The 20,840-nt window shown below is 32.5% G+C and overlaps 3 protein-coding genes across 3 annotated transcripts in view; 2 read left to right on the top strand and 1 right to left on the bottom strand.

Annotated features, from left to right (window-relative positions):
* Positions 1–272, bottom strand: part of LOTGIDRAFT_78255 (hypothetical protein) — a gene marked incomplete at both ends in the record, with an annotated part of 775 nt that extends 503 nt beyond the window's left edge. Inside the window, one exon of the mRNA XM_009062866.1 lies at positions 25–272. Within this exon, the coding sequence (XP_009061114.1) occupies positions 25–272 (248 nt within the window). The remainder of the gene's footprint in view (positions 1–24) is intronic.
* Positions 273–1,354: 1,082 nt separating this feature from the next.
* On the top strand, positions 1,355–6,207 carry LOTGIDRAFT_234698 (hypothetical protein). The gene is made up of 6 exons (XM_009062908.1): positions 1,355–1,732; positions 1,910–1,973; positions 2,438–2,529; positions 2,814–3,548; positions 3,784–4,771; positions 5,100–6,207. The coding sequence occupies exons 1-6, from the start codon at positions 1,473–1,475 to the stop codon at positions 5,832–5,834; spliced, it is 2,874 nt and encodes a 957-aa protein (XP_009061156.1). The 5' UTR covers positions 1,355–1,472; the 3' UTR covers positions 5,835–6,207.
* Positions 6,208–7,217: 1,010 nt separating this feature from the next.
* LOTGIDRAFT_234697 (hypothetical protein) lies at positions 7,218–18,613 on the top strand (the record flags this gene model as incomplete). The annotated part of the gene is made up of 13 exons (XM_009062907.1): positions 7,218–7,558; positions 8,179–8,274; positions 8,722–8,805; positions 9,154–9,288; positions 9,577–9,720; positions 10,243–10,398; positions 12,632–12,769; positions 13,248–13,316; positions 13,483–13,659; positions 13,951–14,181; positions 15,207–15,317; positions 16,221–16,352; positions 17,642–18,613. The coding sequence occupies exons 2-13, from the start codon at positions 8,188–8,190 to the stop codon at positions 18,611–18,613; spliced, it is 2,436 nt and encodes an 811-aa protein (XP_009061155.1). The 5' UTR covers positions 7,218–7,558; positions 8,179–8,187.
* Between the last annotated feature and the right edge of the window lie 2,227 nt (positions 18,614–20,840).

Below are 20,840 nucleotides of genomic sequence, written 5' to 3'. Positions count from 1 at the left end.
GGGGGGGGGGGGGGGAGCACTTACTCTTTTAAAGACTCGTCAAATGGTAGAGCAAACCAATCACCATGGTTATTGATAAAATAATCTTCCATAGATTCTTTATTATGATCCAAACTTACAAACACAACTTCAATAGCACACTCAGAGTCTTTTAATTCATTATAGAACTTTTTTAAAAGTGCCAGGAACTTGAGACAAGGTGGGCACCATGATGCCGAGAACAGAAGAGCTGTGACTTTCCCTTTTAGAAGTTCATCAGCTGTGGCTACATCATCGAGACCCACGTGTGATTCTATTTGTGACTTTGTGAATAGTTTCTGCTCTTTGAGGAATTCTGCCATTTTTAAAGGACTTTAGCTGCCCCATAATAGTGCCATTATCTGCAAGATACAAATTGTTCAATAGCTCGCATTAAGTCTTAAGAACCTGCCCTGTTTTTGTATGACATTTGATTTTGTATCATTGTCAAGATTTTCATTTGAAAAGGGTTTTATAGGCGATAATAGTAATTTATGTCGACACTCTATATCAACCTTCAAATTGTGAAATCCTATAAATTAAAACAGAACTGTGCTTAAATATTCGTGAGGAGTTTAAATTTACACATTTATCTCCCATGCCAAGGAAATGCTCCAAGATAATTAAAACTATAACGTTATCTTTAATAATTACTCAAAAGTGAGAATATCATATAATTTAATCCATACTTGACCTACATTTGATAATAATCTTTTCTTTAATCCATATTGATTGACCACCGACATTGAACAAATAGTGTGAACAAGTATTTCAAGTTTAAACTTGCTTGTAATCGAACCCGATTCAATCAATTGCCTGATATGTGAATGAGGAAACTAGGTCATAGGAAAAGCAAAATTGACGAGACATAAAGGATTGACTGCTGATATAATTATTGTAAAATGCATAATAATTTTAATGATTTAAATAAGAAAGATTTATCTTTTGCCGAAAGACAACAAATTTTATATAACAAAAAATTTTGAAAGTTATTTGTTGTATGTAGGTTATTCTTAATAAAAGAAATAGGTTACGTCCCTTGGGCCAACTTTAACTTCATCATGGTGACGTTCGTAGTAAATCTAAGAAATATTCAATGTGGGCCTTTTTATTCGTTAAGGAAACGAAAACGGCACACTGACATCTCTGTTACATGAAGACCCTATGTTGTAACCTGAAATATTTTTCTCAATATGTTTGAATAATAATAATAACCATCGATAATCGAAACTTTGTGATTGAAAATGACGTCATGTTGAAAATGACGTTAAGTGAACTACATTAGCAATGTTGCGATGGCGAGACGCTTGTTATGATTCCATAAAATATCCGCTTGGATATTTCGATGGACCTGAGAATGGGATGATTGCGAATTTCAACAGTTTGATGCCGCAATATTGAAATTTCTGCTGGGAAGTCGGGATGAAAAGAGACCAAATTGAAAAGCAAGAAGAATGGAGAACTGTAATTATTTGCACGGAAGTTTAGACAATCTCAAGCTTATTTCGGACGACGTTTGGAATGCTTTTGACTACGATAGCGAATTTAAAGATGTTTTTGCAAATATATCTAGAAGAGAGAGTTTATTAAGTCACAGGTTTATTTCAACCCCTACTGCTGAAATTTTATCTGATCTCCAATACATAGTGACCTTAGAAAACCAACCAGTTTCAAACCAAGTAGAGCCGATTGAAAGTATTTTTGATGGAGAGATGTAAGTATAAAGTAACTTGCTTTATCAAAATAAAAGTGTTGTATATGCTATCTTGCTACAGCTGCTGGATTGGCTTTTAGAGCTTTACCCTAATCTTGCATGTTATTTTTATTTATTGCCAAATGGCCCTAAAAAGCATTCTCAATAGGCCTAATTTATAGATCTAATATATTTCAGATTTAAAAACAAGGATGGTTATATTAATGGACATGATAACTTTTCATACACGGATGTAAACCAGGTAATATTTTCAATAAATCCTTAAAATTAAAAAGTGATTATAGACGCTTATTAACATTGGTATTTCTTCTGTGGCCTTCTTTATCTTCTCTCGGACCCATAAAGGCTTACTCTGAAAGCCTCATCATTGGTCCACTTTCATTTTAGTTTTCGCAATCTCTTCAAAATTGGGCCACTCTCCTAAATACACGTAACATGTACTTTCAGTTTCAGTTTGAGGTGACTGATTATATATGTGCCCTCTCTGATACCCGATGTCGCTCAATCCATACCTGCTGTACTGAAGGACCAGAATTACTTTCCCTGATAGACCTACCCATTGCCACCCATTTCATATTCAGTTCAAGTGATATACAAGTGTATCATCAAAAAACCTCCTCGAATACACACCGATTCCTTACCCTTACCTTAATAAACTTCAAAGTTGTATTAAAGAGTGCACATCTGTATTTCACTTCATTTCAGATTGAAAATGCTTATTGGGATGATGTAAGAACTGTTGGCCGACAGTTTGGAGAGGTTAATGTCACTTATAACAATGCATTTGATCCTAGACTGTAAGTCTATTTTATATTTTGGGAATTAATTTGTGCCAGTCTGCAACTGATACAAGGTGATAGCAAAAAGTAGTCTCTAAAAGGCCATTATAATGAATAATATTATACTTTTAGAACGGTCGATCGCTAGTTAATATCCGCTTCCAGGTAGTTGATATGGCAGATTAAAAACGCTTAACCACAGAGTTATATGTATATAGAAAGACAATTCTTGTAATATTCCAATTCCGACTCCCAATTTTAATGCTATATTCTTTATACTCAAACGGATTTGAATTTTACAGGACTTTCAACGGATTATTCGAGAATCAAGGAATTGTTCTGGACGATTTAGAGCGAGATATAACAGCTCAACACAACCATTGTATCGATGTAGAGGACGTGTCCGACCTAGCAGACGAATACTACAACAAATACCGCCAATATCTAATCAAATTGTGGGGGAGCAAAAAGATACAGAAGAAATACAAAGATAGGATTCTAGCTTGTCAACCGCCAAAGCTTTCAGCACCACCGCCGAAATTTTTTGACCTGAAAACGTGCTGGGAGACTGAAGATGAGCGCAAAATCGCCAAGAACCTCAACTCTGCTGCTGTCAAAAATATTTGGAAAGATACTCAAGACATTTCCTGCACTGATGATCAGAAGGTTACGCTTGGAGATGATGTTGCTGGTGAGAGCTTGGCGAAATTTCAGATGACACCAAGTCCACTTCCGGTTGTGCCTGATGTTAGACGAACTCCTTCACGATGCCATGAAGCAGAAAGGCTCTCAGTTGAAGCTCAAAATGCCGAACCACTTCATTCCACTCCTTCTAAACATTTGTGGAAAGCAGCTTGGGAGAATGAGCGGCAGCGAGAAAGAACCCTTCCACACCAATCGCACATCCACGATGGTCGCCAAAACAATATTTCAGAAGTTGGTCTGAAGTTCGATTTAGAAATAATAAATGGGAATGTCAAGGTTCTACCACGACACACTCCCAGCTTTAACGAAGAAAATCAACGGGTAAGAAACAGGTAAGAAACTATATTCATTTAGATTTTAAGAGCTTGAATAGGTCCAACGGCACTCTCAAAGCTACAGACTAAAAGTATATATGGCTTCTAACCAACGAAATGCAAATTAACGGCCCTTCAAATAGTTATCAAGTGTTTTACCTATCAGTTTGTTTTGGACTTTTTGGACCAAGCTGTGCGAAAATAACAGGGCTGATTACTACACTTTCTCACTAATTATAATCTTCATTTCCAGTCAAATGACTTGCGAGAGCATCGAAAACCAGATGATAGGCAGAAACACGTCTAAAGCATTATCAGATACACGAGTGTTCACAGAGGAAGGGAAATTTATACCTGTTTTAACATCTACCAGAACTGGCAACGACCGAGCTCGTTCCATGAGGAGTGAGTCTGCTTTAAACAAAGTTGAATCCTGCTATTCGCATCGCAAATCTCCTCAACAATCACCAAGAGGTTCCTCAAGATCTAATTTTGCGAGCGGTCGTCAACAAGAGTTCAATGCGAATCAGTTTTCTTTTTCCGATGGGCTGCCTCAAAAGAGTAACATAGTTTACGGGAGCAAAGAATTTTACCCGACATCAGATCGGAGTGGAATGAAAGAACCTGGAAACTTCCAATATGGAGACTACAATCGCACTGGAAACCATGTGAGTCAAGAACAGCAAAGATTTCAGACAAATTTCCAGCCGAAAAATGACGCATCTTCAAAGGAATCAAAATTCTTCAACACACTAAAACAATATGGCTGGTTTGAAGACAATTTTGGGGCAAAGAAGTCGGAAAAGAAGCAAGAGATGAGATGGGTGCAAAACACAATGTCCGAGAGGAATCCATCACGAGCAACAGGTTTAGATTCAGATGTTGAACAGTCAAGTCAGACTCCAAAGCGACAACTATTCAAAACTCAGACTGGCTACTCGACTGAAAGATTGATTCAACCAACTGATTTAAAGCCTGAAACCTGTTATTTCTCAAGATCCAAAAGCATGTCTCCAGTAAAACGTCAGGCTCTGCAGAATTCCAGCTTCAGTTCGCAGTGTTCGTCTCCAAATACTAACTCTCAAAACTCATCGCTTCTAGACAGCTCATCAGAACCCCACCAGACTTCTTCACAGCTGAACGCAGCTAGCGAACCTTTTGTTCCTGCACGTCTTCAGAATCCGGAAGTTCCGAAATTAACAACACCAACAAAGATAAAATTTGAACCCGAATCAAGTCCTGTAAGTACATTTTTTGCAGATTATCTACAGTTTGTGGGATAATACGGCAATGGAAGATGAATATCATTTCCGATTTAAGTTATAATGAGTTTGAATGGCTTTTAAATGAGAAATATAGATAGGTGCTAATATAACATTGATTGATGTTATTTATGAGACCATTTGAACTTAACTTGAAAATGATGGTTACAATCTCTATAAATTTAGAATTAAGAGGTTGTTGCTGTGTGTTTGAAATCAATTGCTATCCTTGCTCAAGGGTGATGACAAGTTTTGTTGTTGTGTCTTGTACTTCTATAACCATGATTTATGAATCTTGAAATTTCAGGTAAAATGTCAGACACCGAATAAAGAGGCCATAAAGAAACTTCTGCAGTCACCAGAAATTTTGGCACCATTACTTGCAACAAACGACGCCAAACAAGCATATCTGATACAATTGAGAAACAAACAGATTCGCAGACAAGTAGCTGCCCAGGCGGCTCTGAATCGCCAACAGCAGACATCACCTTTAGCTACACGTGGACCGACTCTTCATTCCAACCAGAGTCCGCAATCCGTAAAGCATCAAATGATACCAACTCAACCAAATGTGGGCATATTTAATCAAAACTCCCAACAGCCACAAACATCCTTCCCTCCGCAACATCTTCATCATCAGCTGTCACATCGTCCTCCAATCGTAAGAGGAAACACTATAGTTCCACAATGGCCATGCCCACACCCCCCTGTGTCTCGACATTTGAATTTTGGATTTCCAGAACCTCGCCCAAGAACAGTTTTACCGCAGAGATATGGACCTCCTTTGATAGCTTGGCAATTTCCGGGTTACCCAAACCAACCTCGTCTCGTTCATCAGTTCTACAACGTCAACAACAATAGTAACCCAAGTGGAAGCACGGACGATTTATCTGGTTACAGTAGCGCATCGAGCGAATCGTTGACCTCCGTTTCTTCATTCCGTGGTGACCAATCGGACGACGCTGTTTCACAACCAACAGCAAGGAGCGTTCGACCAATCAGAGCAAATTCGGCAAATTTGATTCACATTTCCACAAAATGATGTAGAAAAAACACGTTGTTTGTTTGTTTGATATAATTTGTTTTCATGAACGTTTTAATTACCCTTCTTAGATGATTTTACAATGGTTATTTTTAGATGATTACATTTTCGCTTCGTGGATTTTAATGGTAGGGTTACTTGATAAAATTATTAATTTGGATTCTGAGGCATTTTGATGGGCAAATTCTTGTAACTTTTCGTAGGTCGCTTTAATTACTGGACAGTTGTTTTCAGCGTTTATTTTTGAATTTGTCATTTTGTTGATTTTCGTCATTATAGGAACTGGATCGGAGTATGATAATATTATGATAAAAATACATAGGTTTTGTTGTACTATTGTAAGTTTTTATTTAAATAAAGTTCACTTTTATCACCTTGTTCAGGAAATAAGCGGTAAGGGCAAGGGGCAGTGGAGACGCCAATGAACCATCCCTTAAGTCTATTCGGCCTTTTGAAAAATATTGACGAATTTAGTGTCCATAATTATTTTGATCCTGGAGCTCACTTCCTCAATTCTATGTAAATTCACAGTTTAGTTTGTTTGCAAGTGAGATCAAGACAAAAATAAAGTGTCAGAATGCAAACTTTGATCAAGAGATTCCTCTTAAGTAGAGGAGAGTAGACTCGGCCAAATTTCACCCATAGTGTAGATGTCCGCATGCATTTGCAGAGTAATTGCGAGGTGACACCCCTATATGGCTCATCAAAATAATAAATAGGCCTACACTATGTCAAAATCTATGATGACTTAAATCAAGATAAGAGGCAATATAGCCACAGTATTGGTCTAAGGGAGATAAATCCATTTTTACTTTAAAATGACTTGACAATCGAGTTGGACTCACTCCACTAATTCATTTGCCATCTCTTCCCATGTTAAAACACGAAATTCAACCTTCTATAACTTTTTCCAGAAATCTCGTTGAAAGCTTTCCAATATGTCGAATGAAAGCCTGACCAATTCTCAATGTCTCCTAAAAAATTCATTATATGATGACCATGAAAATTTTGAGCTACTAAAATTGAAAGTAGACTACTACCGGTTATACTCATCCGCTAGAGTTTGGCACTTCACAAAACGACTATTTTTAGAATTAGCCTTCCGCCTTTAAGTCTCTCATCATCTCACCAAATCTGAAAGATAATGCAATTTCAGACATCAAATTCCAAATCTAGACCAAATTTTACCCAAAAATAGGCAGGCAAAAACCCCAAAAGGGAGAGAGAAAGAAGATTTCTAAAAATAGCCTGGACTACATTCTAAAATAGCCTGGACTACATTCCTATACAATCATTTGCATAAAATGTTTTAGTGGAGTGAGTCCAGTTTAAAGAGAAGATAACTGTTTACGTCTTTATTTGCGCGCGCTCAACCGGAATTTGTCAAAGTTTGTTATGAAAACATTTTTTTGTTTGTAAGATTTCTTTTACAAAATGTCAAAGATACTATAATTAAAATAATACAAATGCATCAAAAATTAATGAAGACTGAATAAAGAACTCTCTATCCAAAAATCGACCTGTGTTTTAGACTTCCCCTCAGAAATCAGTCGATTGAAAGTTTGTTTATGTTTGTGTACAGTGGTTGCTATTGAAAAATCAATAACGATGCAATCAAGTTGAGAAGCCAATGGCGGGTGTACGAAGTTTAAAACTTGTTTCAACTTGTTGATTATTGATGTAAAATTGTCGTCTGATTTGTTTTGAAGAGGACGATTCTGTAGGTGAGAATATAATCGATCAATCAATGATGATGAATAAAACATTTGAAATATTGAAATAGACAAGTACCGTAGTTTTGCTTCATCCTCCCACAGTAGATATTGCCTTTGTAAAACTTAAGTATTATGACCATACAGTTGCATTGAAACTATTTGCTTTAGAGACCTCATATACACTTTGTTTATTACAATAACATTGAATTGGCCACATCTGAATGTATTGAAAATTTACAAAATATAGAAGACCTAGAACATAGAGAAAAAAATGTTAACACAAATAGTTTTGAAAGGACATTGTAGTAGATCTAAATAAGTAAATTTTGATTGTCAATTCATCAACAAAAATGAGCTGAGAATTTTTTCTGTCATTCAAAATTTCAAATGAGATTTTTAATTGCATGCATTTGTCTTAGAAAGTTGTTCAGGTTCACAGAAAGTGTTGATGTTTTTACCGTCAAAATTAAATATTTTTTCGTCCTAGATGTTTCTAGTGTAAATGACTCTTAATTTGAACTAAAAATACTCCCCTGTTAAGTGTCAGTCATATTTTGAAATAATATTAAAGCTTATAAACTGAATATCAATCTTTAGAAAATGATCAGTACCCTTTTTATTTTTTATAGAAATAAAAGATGACAGAAAAACTGGCTGATTCTGACATTGATCAATTCATCAGAGAACAGAAAAATAGACTAGCTTTAGAAAAACGAGAAATGGATGTAAGTTTATAGACTCTTAAATAACGTGCTGTTATTTCCATAAATAGAAACAATATTGTACTTTGATCACACTCCTTACAGATTTTTAGGACTCCTTATCCTTGAATAGAAAATAAATGCTTAGGAAAATATGCAATGTCGGATGTCCAACAATTAATACAGCTTTGTCTCAGTTTATCTTCAAGTATCCATAACTAGTTGTATTTTTGGAGAATCTTATTTAAGCTTACTGAAATGTTTGAAATATCATAAGAAATAATCCTATGAGATTCTATTTGAATACATAACATACACTTCAAAAGTCTTAACTTTCTGAATTTCAATGCCCAATGTCAGAAATTCAGGTATTTAAATGTTTGTTATTTGTCTGACTTTATTTCTCAGACTGTTAAGTCTAATAATTCAATGCTATTGTAAAAAGGTAAAAACTGTATTTTTTATCATTAGGCTGAGGTAGAATATCAGAGAACAACCCGGAGAAGATGGGCTGAACCTGATAAAGAAAATATTGATTTTTATGACAAAAAAGAGGTGAGATATTCCTGTTTTCTGTGATTTATATTTCATGTTTTTTGTGTCTAGTAGCTCTTTTTTTTTCCGGATTTCTAAAGCAATGTAACGAATCTGTTATCATATGAATGAATTTAGGATTCAAAATTCAAATTGGTAAAGTCAGCTTATCAAGTTAAAAACATAGAGTAATAATGGTAATAATTACAAAAGAGAGACCTTGTTTTAGTTTGAAAAAATTAGAATTATTATCTTGTGGTTGTGATACATTTCAAAGTAGACCTAGAATTCATAGCACAGTTACTGCATGTTATGTTGTCAAGCACCTTGCACTGTTATTAGTTGTTTGAGCACCATGTTGTTTTGTAGCCTGATACACGAGCCGACCTTCGGCGTCCCGAGACCCCAGCTAGACAGGGTTATCCAGTCGATAATAGACAAGTGATTAAACAACGTAAACAATTATCAGAACAGAGGAAACTAGAGTACAATGCTTATTTAAAGGTATGCACGACATTTCTTAATGAATCTCTGAAGTGATTTCTCATCAATAAGTTCATCAATCTACAGAATGCGCAAGACTCTTGAGTTTCAGCCAGTTATGTCAGACTAAAGCTGAAATAAAATGGAGTTAGGACATTCCAATTATCTGCATCCTTTTGAGATACCTTGGACAGGAAACTCTGTGTAGTGTCTAATGAGCAGAATTGGTCATGGGTCTATATTGTGAGAGAGATAACTTCTATCCTATTCTAAGAGTAAAAGTTATGTCAATATCTATTTTCTCTCTAGAGTCACACAAACAATCGTAGAAAACCACGAAATTTGACACCAACTCAGAAAAGTATCCAGGTTGGGAACCCCAATGATAGAACAAAGGAGATATTAAATACAGAGAGAAGGAATGATTATAATGAATATTTAAATAGGGAAAAGGTAGCACATTTAGTTTTTACACCCTTCACTGCATGGTTGTTGTTTTCACTGCATGTTTGTTTGTTGTTTTTCTCCTAATTTTAAGTGTTTTTGCCATTTGCTGATGTTGTTTTCCATGGGACTTTATGACACAGTTAAACATGCGTTGGTAACACAAAAGTATAATAGAATCTCAGAAATCTGAATATTGATTACTATTTTCCACTGATTTCAATATTTTTAAGTATATTTTAAACTACAAACATTGAATTTGAATGTCTTCCTACTTGAACAGCCCCTTGATGACATAGCTTCTTGATGTTATGTTGTTTAAAGAGACACTACCTCTTAGAATGCTCATAAAATTAAACTTCTAAAACTAGTCTAAGTAAGTCCAATGATGAATATACACTCTTTTTGGCCAAGTTTAAGGATTTAATTTTATGTTCATTCTAAGATGTAGTATTCCTTTAGAATAAAGTTTGTACAGTATCTAAGTCATTTTCTTTTCTTCATGTGTGTTGAATGAATTTAAATTTTCAGAGAAAACCCAGAAAATTTCCAGGGAGAAAAACTCCACTCCCAGAAACCAGACGTGTTCCTTATGAACCCAGACCTCAAGAGAGGAAATTCTATGATCCACAGTTAAAATATTCTGATGAAATGCCTCAGAATGTTGACTTAAGATTGAGGCTTGAGGTACTCTTAGTTTAGGTTTAAAGATATAGATTAGTTTTTCATCTGTTAGATCTAAATTATGATTTCTTTTCTTGCCATGTTAGACCTGTTGCTAGCCAACTTGAGAGATTTCTACACTAGTATCCATGTTAAAAAAAAATACACTTGGTACAACTCTGAGAGAGTTTGCATGCAGCTGTCATTGATTCATAATGTGCATGACAAAAACCATTTAAAATCTAATGTTCACTAACATCTTTCCTAAATTCATCTATTGATTAATTAACCTGTTTTAATTATTGATAAAATTAATACAGATCTATTGGTTGCTTGGAAACACATTAAACAATCTAATAAATACATGTCAACATCATTGTTTATGTTGCTATGGTGATACTGATGGTATATGAGTAATAATTATATTAGATAAAAAAAATGACAATATGACAAATTACCATATTTGAGGACAGTAACAGTATCTTGACTATACCTTTCATGATTCACAGATGGGTGGTTCCCCTTCCATGTCAGAAACTGTTTCCAGAAATTACCACAGCAAATTATCTGAAAATTAAGAATATTGATATGTATATGTATATTGTATGTAGTTAATTTGTTGTTTATGACAATACCAGTGTTATATTGAAGAACTATTGTTAGAGTATAATCAGACAAATACTATATAGTTCTGAACAATAGAAATATCTATAATTGTAGTATATTATACAGTACAGTAAATCAGAGATTAGGTACAATAGAAATGATATTGAAATCATTATACAGGAACAGTTGATTCCCCTTTCTATGTATGATTATATTTTATAATGAAACTTTGTAATTGAAAATTGACCATGATTCCTCTACTGTTGACTTCTGTTGTTCAATGAGTTCACTAACTAAGGTCTAATATTAATCTCATATCCACATCTTTGGGCCTGGCCAAGCTTTTATATCCCGAAATGTCAACAAATTAAGAAGAGATTTTTTTAATTCTGTAATTAAATGAAATTTAGCAGAGAAAAATCAAATGTCTAGGAAAATGGATCTTTAATTTGACTGTAGAACATTAACGTTTGACAAAAAGCAACCATGTAATTCAATAATAATTTTAAGTGACCTTGAAGGATCTTTTATCATCATCAATACCTAAGGTAGATCATTACCATCCTCAACCAATTCTCCACTAAACTATTATTGATTTTTAAATACCAATATAGGTAATGTCTAAATAATTGATAATGATAATCAAGACTATGTAGACTAGATTATAGTAGACTCCTCTATTGATCTGTGATGAAGAGTTGTTTGTCAGTTGTTTGTTAGTTACGTGACTTGTTAATCAGGATTCCTACCTCGTTGTCGTTTATTGTCTGTTTAAAACAGAAAGTGATTTAACTTCAGGAATTGTAAGGCCTTATAAATGTAAGTTGCAAACAGTTTTCATATTGGAAATTCTCAATTTTTTTTTTTTTTATCATGGCTGATTAAATTGTTCTTCTGTGAAATCATTTATTTTTATTTGCACCATATGTTGTTTAATATACAATTTTCTCCAAAGTATTTTGCTAAATCTGTGAAGACATGAATTCTTTGATGTTGTATCCAATGAAAATTGATTCTTCAAGAATCTCTTGAAATGCATTGGTGTTGATTCCTTAAAAGGAGCCTGCAATAACATTTGACAAAACACTGCCTTTTATATGCCTATATAAGCTATTATTTGAACTTATAATACAGGCCACGTATTCTCAAAACGATCTTAGCGCTAGGATGTCCTAGGGTCTTATCTTCTAACATTGATTCTAGGACATCCTAGCACTAAGATTGTTTTGAGAATACGTGGCCTGTATTTAATAGACTATAAGAACTTTGCTGCTGTGACGTAAAAGCTTGGGCAACTGCCCCTTAGATTTCTTAAAAAAAACTTCTTTTAGTCTTATTTTTTCTTCCATTGTTTTTCAATCCTTTAAATTTATTAGATTCTAATGGAATGAATATAGAGATGTGTTTAAAATAATAAGTAAACCCGATGATTTAATGATTGGTCTTTAATTACAGTATAAAATTAAATTGTGTTAGAATATATATTTTCAAATATACAATCTTAATTATGATTTTATGGTGTATATATATCTTGTGAGATGATGATGGTTTTAATTTTGAAAGAAGCCAAGAGCATAATGTCTCAAAGACAAGTTTCAAATTTGACCTTGGAACAAAAAACAACAATCATATTTATTTTGTATCAATTTAGTTGGATTCATCTGATGAATATTATCCGGTTGAGACCGAGACTCCCAAAGCAGCAAGTCTTCCGATTGGTCAATATGAGATACAGCGTAGAAAACAAGCTCCAGAAATAAAACGTCGATATCGCGCTGATTTAGAAAAGGTATTTGATTCTAGCTAGGAGATATAGAATAGATACTAACAATTGATTTATTTATTGATTAAAGAAATGTTGTCATTATAACATATATTTTGTATTTGAGTAATGGACTGGTTGATGAAGCTGAAAAGCAATATTATTTCCTTTAAGAGTTTAAATTTGCTGGAGGTTATAGACCAATTCTGTTGGAGAAAACTTACTGATATCTGAAATAATAACATCCAATTAATGGAAATTATTTTGCCATAAAGATTTACTTGAAATTATATTTGAGTTAAGGACTGGTCGGTGAGGCGTTAAAAATTGAGTCTTGATAACTAACAATATGATCTCCTTAAAAGGTTCAATTTGCAGGGCATTATAATCCAAATGTACTTTAGATACACTTATTGATTTCTTAAATAACTACAGTCAATTAAATGAAAATATTAATCAAAACAGAAATCAAAAACTAATATTTGGAGATTTTATAAATTTTTAGCAACTGCGAGAGAAAGAACAAATAAACAGAAACAGATCTGGAAATAAACAGAGACTAGACTATGGAAAGGTATACAGATTTCGATCTAAATAGATTAGTTGCCGCAAACAATCGAGTTTCAATTACATCATGAAAAGAATAATAAAGTTATATCATTGTTAAAAAAGTTGTTTTTTAAGATTTTAGTTTGTCAAGCCATCTTGATTATTTTTTGAAATAGAATTTTTGCTCTCAGGCTAGACAGGATGCGTTTAAAAGACAGATGAGAGTTCAAGGAAGTCCAAGAAAATCTGCCGAGAAGTTTGATGACATGAGAAGGCCCCCAGCTGATTATAGAAATATTAAAACTTATACAGAATATAATAACTCACAATCTAAATATACATTTAGGAACCAATATGATTATGAACAGGTACTTGTTTTAATTCTGTAACATAAGATACAGTGAATATAAGATAATATTGTAAAATTCTCAGTCAGATATTTGTGATTATGAATTAAAAAACACATAAATAGAATTTGTGTAGCAAAATGCTTCATGTATCGCGAGTTTGAAGTTTGTAAATATTTACAAGGATTACTGTTGTATTTTACAGATTTTCTGTTTTAGTTAATGAAAGAAAATTTTATTGTCAATTTCTTAAGTTTGATTTAATTTTGATTTATTTGAATTTTATTTTATATATTCATCTTATTAATTTAGTGGCAGAAAAAACAATTAGCAGCCTTGAATAGTATCGAAAGACGTCAACAAGAATTGCGTCATAAATTAGAACGTGATCAAACAATAAGAGAACTGGAACGAGATTTGCTTCCTCAAGATGATTGTGAAGTTGACATTCAAACTCAGAGACTGTTAGAGAAAAATCGCAGTCCAAGTCCCCATGTTGATCCTCCTTTATATGATCCTATTGATGCTGAAGAACTTCGCCAGGTATTTCACCTAGAAAAGTTTTGAAATTTAGGTAGATAGATGCTTTACCAGCTAACAGCTAGATACAGCCATCATCAGAACACGCTTGTTTTGGTACCAGTAATAACACAACACTAATACATTTAACTTAACATTATATCATTTTTAATTGGAATAAGCTCAACTTTGGCTGGTAGTAGCAGATTTTATTGGAATATAATATATCAGACTTTATGAAATTTAGTTTTATTTTGTTCATATCTATTTTAAGAATAATAACTCTATAAATTTTGTTTATGTGTATAATTTCATGATGCTGAATTAAAAATAAAAGTATTTGTGGAACAAATTGCTTTCATATCTGTAGCAAAATAGTATTTTGTCTTTTGTTTTGCAGGTTTTTTCTTAAAGTTATATTTTTATAGTTATGTAATAATTTAATTTAGTCAGCCTTAACATTTTGCTAGTTAGTTCAAGGTATTTGATTGCTATATGAGAAAAAATGTTCATAGTTTAATAAAGAACTTCTCACGGCACAGAAAGAAATTTTGTAAAACTGGATTTTCAACTTTGCTTTTAGACTAGCAACGCTGTGCTAATTGTAGATAATTTTGTATAATATTCTAATATTTGGAATATTTATCATTATTAATCTAATCTGGACTCTGTAACAGAATTATTTTATCATATATCTTCAATGAAGTTATTTTAACAAAGATATTTATTTGTGTAGATATGACATTCTATAAGTTTTTGATCCCGGTTGTTTTTTTTAATATTCAGTTGAAATCATTACCGTTCTTATTGAAAGCAATAAAAACCAATCTATGGATAGTCAAGTTTATGTTTTCATACTCAATTCTGTTGAAATGTATATATAATAATATTTTGTTTTAGCTTCATCTAGTAATTTATTGTGTTACAAACAAGACAAAATATTGCCTAACTGGGCCTCGGCTGGATAAAAACTGAAGGTGAAAATAAGTATATATAATAAATATATTTTATATATGCAAAAATTGAAATGTTGAATTTATATATTCCAGTCTGCCAGAGAAAGTCCTGAACGTTTACTGATACCAGATAATTTATCAAAAGAAAGAGCTGATAAATTACGTAGAGAGCGACAACAAGACTATCAGGATATGATGGCACAGGTAAGGATTAATTTCATTGGCATAGGGTGAAGCCTTTCATGTTTTGGAAGGGTGGGAAGTAAGGGTGGGGATATATTTTTTAGGTATTTCTACTAGTGGACCAGTAATGTTAAACAGATATGGTTATAATTTAAGACAGCTAATGAAACTCAATTTCAGCAATCTATAGACCTTCTATAACGTAGCAGTATTTTTTCTACTATAATCACGCTGTATACCAGGTATACACCTAGAGTTACTTAGATTCACTACTAATATTACAAGAAATGATATACAATTTTTATTGGTCTTTGAAAGATATAGTCTCTAAAGTATTATTAATTATTAAATCATTAAGATCAGTTTTATAAGTATTTAGTTATTATTATTTATCATTGAACACTATCACACAATTTACATTTTTTGTTGCTTTTTTTTTTGCAATTTTCCTGCAGTATGATAGTATGTTAAATTTTTAGTTTTACAGAATTTATCTGATATTGGCATAGAAAAGGTTTGAATGGATCTGTCTTTTGTGGAAAACTCTAAACAAATTTAATGTCAACTTTGAGTGACCTAATCTAGATAGATACTTGAGGGTATGACTTATGTACAGAGTGGAGACTGCAGGCCTATGATGGAACTGAAATTTTAACTGAGCTTAAAGTGGCCCTCACACCATAGCAATGACCAGTTGCCTATGGGTGCGAATACAAATAAGTTTTGAACATATCTCTCTTGAGTTGTGAGTTGTGTTCAGAACTATGGTCAGTTTCATTATTCGCAACCATACACAACTGGTAATCACTATTGTGTGAGGGCACCTTTATAACTGTTAACCCTTACTGTGCCAATATTAGTTAAAATCACAACATTAGTTAGCTGTATTTTTATTTGTACCTCTCACCCACCTTGTTACCATAGAAACAAAGTTCACCAAGAAGACTGTTTGACCAGGAAGATCAACAAGGGTGGGGGATATTTGGTGAAGGGAACTATCTTGAAAGTTTGAAAAAACCTAAAACGCCTAAACCTGCAGTTATCACATCCCCCCAGGTACAAAATATTGTTGTGTGACCTTGACCTGTAACCATGGACATGTAACCTTTGAACCCTAATTATTGATGTATATATATATGCTTTGTACCATATGACCCATAACCCTTGATTTATGACAGTTTTTGGAGTTTTCAGTAAATAATCGTTACTGTTTCAAAGAGAATTTCATTCAGATTAGTTTCAATATCAGTAATTGATCAGAATTTGAGATGATGTCGGCTTGCATATTTTTTCCAGACAATAAAAAAACAGGAAACTCCATGAACTGTGCTGTAGTAATAAGCTTATTGTTTGAATATTATTTATAATTTCATTTAATTATTTGAATTCTCGTTCAGGTTCAAAAACTTATTTGAGTTGCACAAAATTCTAAAACATCTTTGAGAGTTTAAAGTCTACATAGCTGACAATTTTCTAGATTTATTAGTTTGAACAGATGCAATGTACAAGTTCTGTTCCTTTCACATTTTTGCCGTGCTCAGATAGAGTTTATTGAACTTAAAGTGATAAATATATATAGTCAGTTTGAAAATAATCCCTTGCCCCTTATCCATCATATTGTATTCAGTAATTCTCATAGAACACCCTCGCTTTCTGTTTGTTTTCCTCTATCAAAAATAATCTAATGTCAGCTAGCATTTGCCAGCTATTACATATTTTTTCAATATGAACTTTGAAATATGAGACAATCAAATGTTACTTTTAGATATGATCCAATGCATCTTTAACTGGCAAATAAATAGGTCCCAAAACTACCAACATATGCACATATAACTTGTTATAGAGCTCAAAGATATGATATGGAGATAATGTTATACACAATGTAAAGCTATTTTTTTGGAAAATTCCATGCACCTTTACCAAATTTTCATTCATCATTATTTTTGACCTATCTTGGTAATTTAAAAAAAAACCAAAAGTGAAAACTAACAGATGTAGGTAGAACAATATATTTATGTGCTATTGTTCAAACCTTCCTGTATAAACATATGTTGATAAAAATCTTTATCAAACTCTGGTGAGCCTATTACAGAGTTGATTCTTGTCATAAACTTTCATCTTTTATTGTTAATTTCATTGCACCATATTTTAAACTTGGCTTACTTGCTTCTAATTCACTACCCTTTTATTTTTTTATTTCTTACAAAGTAGTTAGATTTTCTCAAGAATTTTTAATTATTGAAAGTATCACTCCATTTCATTTCATAATAGTAGGATATCAAACATTTCATACATGAGAGTTAAAAAGAATGATAGGATGTAAAACTCCATTTCATTTCATTTAGAATCAACAAAATAAAGAGAATATGAGAAACCAACAAAATGGTGGCATGAAATCACAAGGGAGTGGCAGACGCATGTGGAAAGAGGATTCCAGTTTAGATTTCTTTAGTAGTAACCGTCCTGAACAACGTCGTGTACCTGCTGATAAATTCAATGAATTTACCAAAGGCTCTCGACGTACTCCTGCTGAACAAAATGGATATGTCCCTTCTCAGATGCAGAATAAACCGAAAGCTGAGCCGATGCCAGTCGGTGGTCATAGAGTTGATGAAGAGCGACGTCAAGAATATCAGGAAATGTTGAAATCAAAATCAACTCCCAGAAATCGTCGCTATAATGAAAATGAGACAGATGAATTCATGAGTAACAAATATGATAAACCAAAAGTTCAAGGAAAGGGTGATCTAGATGATTTCATTAAATCTGGTCCTTCACCTAGAGCTGCACCTAGCAACCAATCTCCTGTCCAATCACAACCAAGCTATCGAAATCAACATCCTGACATGGAACGTAAGGAAGAATATAACAATTTGATCAAAAATTCTAGCAAACCCAAAAAACTCTACAAAGAGCCTTCAAAAGATGATTTCTTTGACTTTGATCGAATTCAACGAAACAACCCATCAGTGAAGCAACCTCGAGAACGAGCTCCTGTTGACGAGGAAATGAAACGAGAATACAATGAAAATATCAAAAACAACCCAAAACCAATTCTCAAACCTTATCGAGAAAATTCATCAGATGATTTTCTGAAATATGGTGGCCCTCAACGACGAGTGAACAACAACTCTACCCGAGTCCCAACCAGTGAAACATTTCACAACCAGGAAAAGGAATACCAAGCTAAAGTAAAAGGAGGACAGACTCCTCGACGAAGAACCTGGCGAGAACCAACAAATGATAATTTCTTTGAGACCACTGATAAATATCAACAAGCACCAAAGAAATTTTCTTCTGGTTCAGATATTTTGTAAATGTCAGAAAATTTTGGGGATTTTGATCAAAATTTTGGTTAATCAGGATTAAATGCCAAACCTTTTGGAGTACTTGTTGTTTTAAAAATTTTCAAATTGATCAAGGCTAAGAAATTGTTGTTTAAATACCTTGGTTTTTATTGGCATTCTTTTCTATTCTGAATTTACATATATGATAATCTCTAATCTCAGTATTGATAGATTTTTATGATAAAAATAATGATTTATTTTTTTGATATTGTTTATTATTTATGACATATTGTTATTATTTGTTAAAATTTTACACCCACAACAAACTTTGTTCTAAGCAATTTAAGTTAAATTATTTAACTTTTCAGCAAGCTGATAAAAAGCTAATAGAGTTTTAAGGTTAAATTCAGGTGCTGTTGTGAAAAAGTATTTGATATTTTTGTAGTGCTGTTATGTGCTATGTATTTTTGATTTTGTGCCAATGTATTAGTATGATTATTGTATTTTGGTTCTAAAATATCTAATATGTGGGAAAATATTGAAAGAGGCACTTGTTCACTTCATTGAATTGAAACTCAGGATTGGGTTGATTATGTATTAGGTAGAATAAGAGAAAAGTGGTATTTTATAAAGCATTCTACAGAACCTATATTGCACAGGGCCACTGCCAGTGTGTTTCATTGAAGTGAGGCAATTCTTATTTAATTTTAAAAGCAAAGAAATGTTGATTTTTAGGTATACAACAAAACATAGTCATTTGAATTAGTTAGTGTAAGATGTTATTAGTGTATTACATATATCAAATTAAATATAAGATTAAATGATATTAGAAAATGTTTTGATATTTATTGCTAAAGATTTGCAACTGTGATAAAACTATTCCGTCCAACTACACAATTTTATTCTTTATTACATTTGAATTTTTGATTTATTTTACATATTATTTATATTTATTGTTGTTATGATATATATATATATTATATTTACTTGTTTGTTAACTTATAGAATTGCTGTGATATTATAGATATAGAGATTTTCTTTTTAGTATTATTAATTTTAGTGTTGAAAAATGTAACAAAATGTTGTCACAACAGAAGTATTTTAAGATTTCAGACTTTTTTGTGTTTCTTTGTAGTGAAATTATTGTTTTTATTGTTTATGTTTGAATAAAAATCATATTGATATAGATATAACCCTTTGCACGTGATATATTAATGAAAAAAAAATATATAAAACTACTATAGTTGCCTTAGATATTTCTTACTAACTTTACCAAGTGCAAACTTTCATAGATTTTCTTAAGATATTTCTTGAGAGAAATTCCAAGCTTAAATCTTCAGTTCCTAACGGTCTGTTTTCAGTTTTTGACTGTAAGAAAACATTTTTGATGAGCTAAGAATAGCATAGAATTGAGCTTGGAATCATCTTCAAGAAAAACATGATAAAAGTGGGGAAAAATACTTAAAAATGTCTTAATATTTATAAATTGAATTGTTTAGAGGAGCTTGAAAAGATCTACAAACTCTTGAAATGGGATTTAGTTGCTAATGTAACTTTTCATTTTTCTCATGTTGCAAAATGAAGTCTAATTGAGTCTTGAACAGCAGTTAATTTTGCTTCTTTCAAATGTGGGACTTCATCTATGTGATGACTGAATATTGGACAAACTATGTTTCATTGTTTCTATTCAAAGAGGCAGTCCACACGCAAAATGTTTTAATTTAGAATCATCAAAATGATTAATCAAAATCTTTTACCTATTTTATCAAAATTTTATGAACTTAAATGAAAGCAAAAGTGTTTGAAAATCTTTCGTTTAAAAACATTTTGTGCACTTCTGCCTCTTTGTCTTTGAAACATTTTGTGCTTTTTGTGCACAATCGGAAATTTGGAAATCTTGAATTCTGTGATTTGTGAAATTCAGTGAAAAGTGAAAAATATAAAACATTTTGTGATCAGTGATAAATATTCGTCGTAATTCTGTGAATGCGGTGGACTGCCTTTGGTGAATTGTGGAAAACTTCTCAAAACATTTTAAAAACTTTCGTTTCTGTTCTGATAGAAAAATGGTGGTGTACGAACTTGGCGAGAACCATCAAAAGAAGAGATTTTATTGGACGATAAACGAGAAACAATACGTAAAAAATTGGAAGAGGAAAGGAAAAATGAATATAACGAATATTTAAAGGTTTTTATACATTTTTATTTTAATTATTTATTACAAATAATTTCAGAGATTTCTGGACAATTGAAATAT

Source organism: Lottia gigantea, assembly GCF_000327385.1.
Source record: "Lottia gigantea unplaced genomic scaffold LOTGIsca_54, whole genome shotgun sequence".
Classification (NCBI taxonomy): domain Eukaryota; kingdom Metazoa; phylum Mollusca; class Gastropoda; family Lottiidae; genus Lottia; species Lottia gigantea.
Note: the sequence above shows the minus strand (reverse complement) of the source record. Positions and strands in the feature narration are given on the sequence as shown.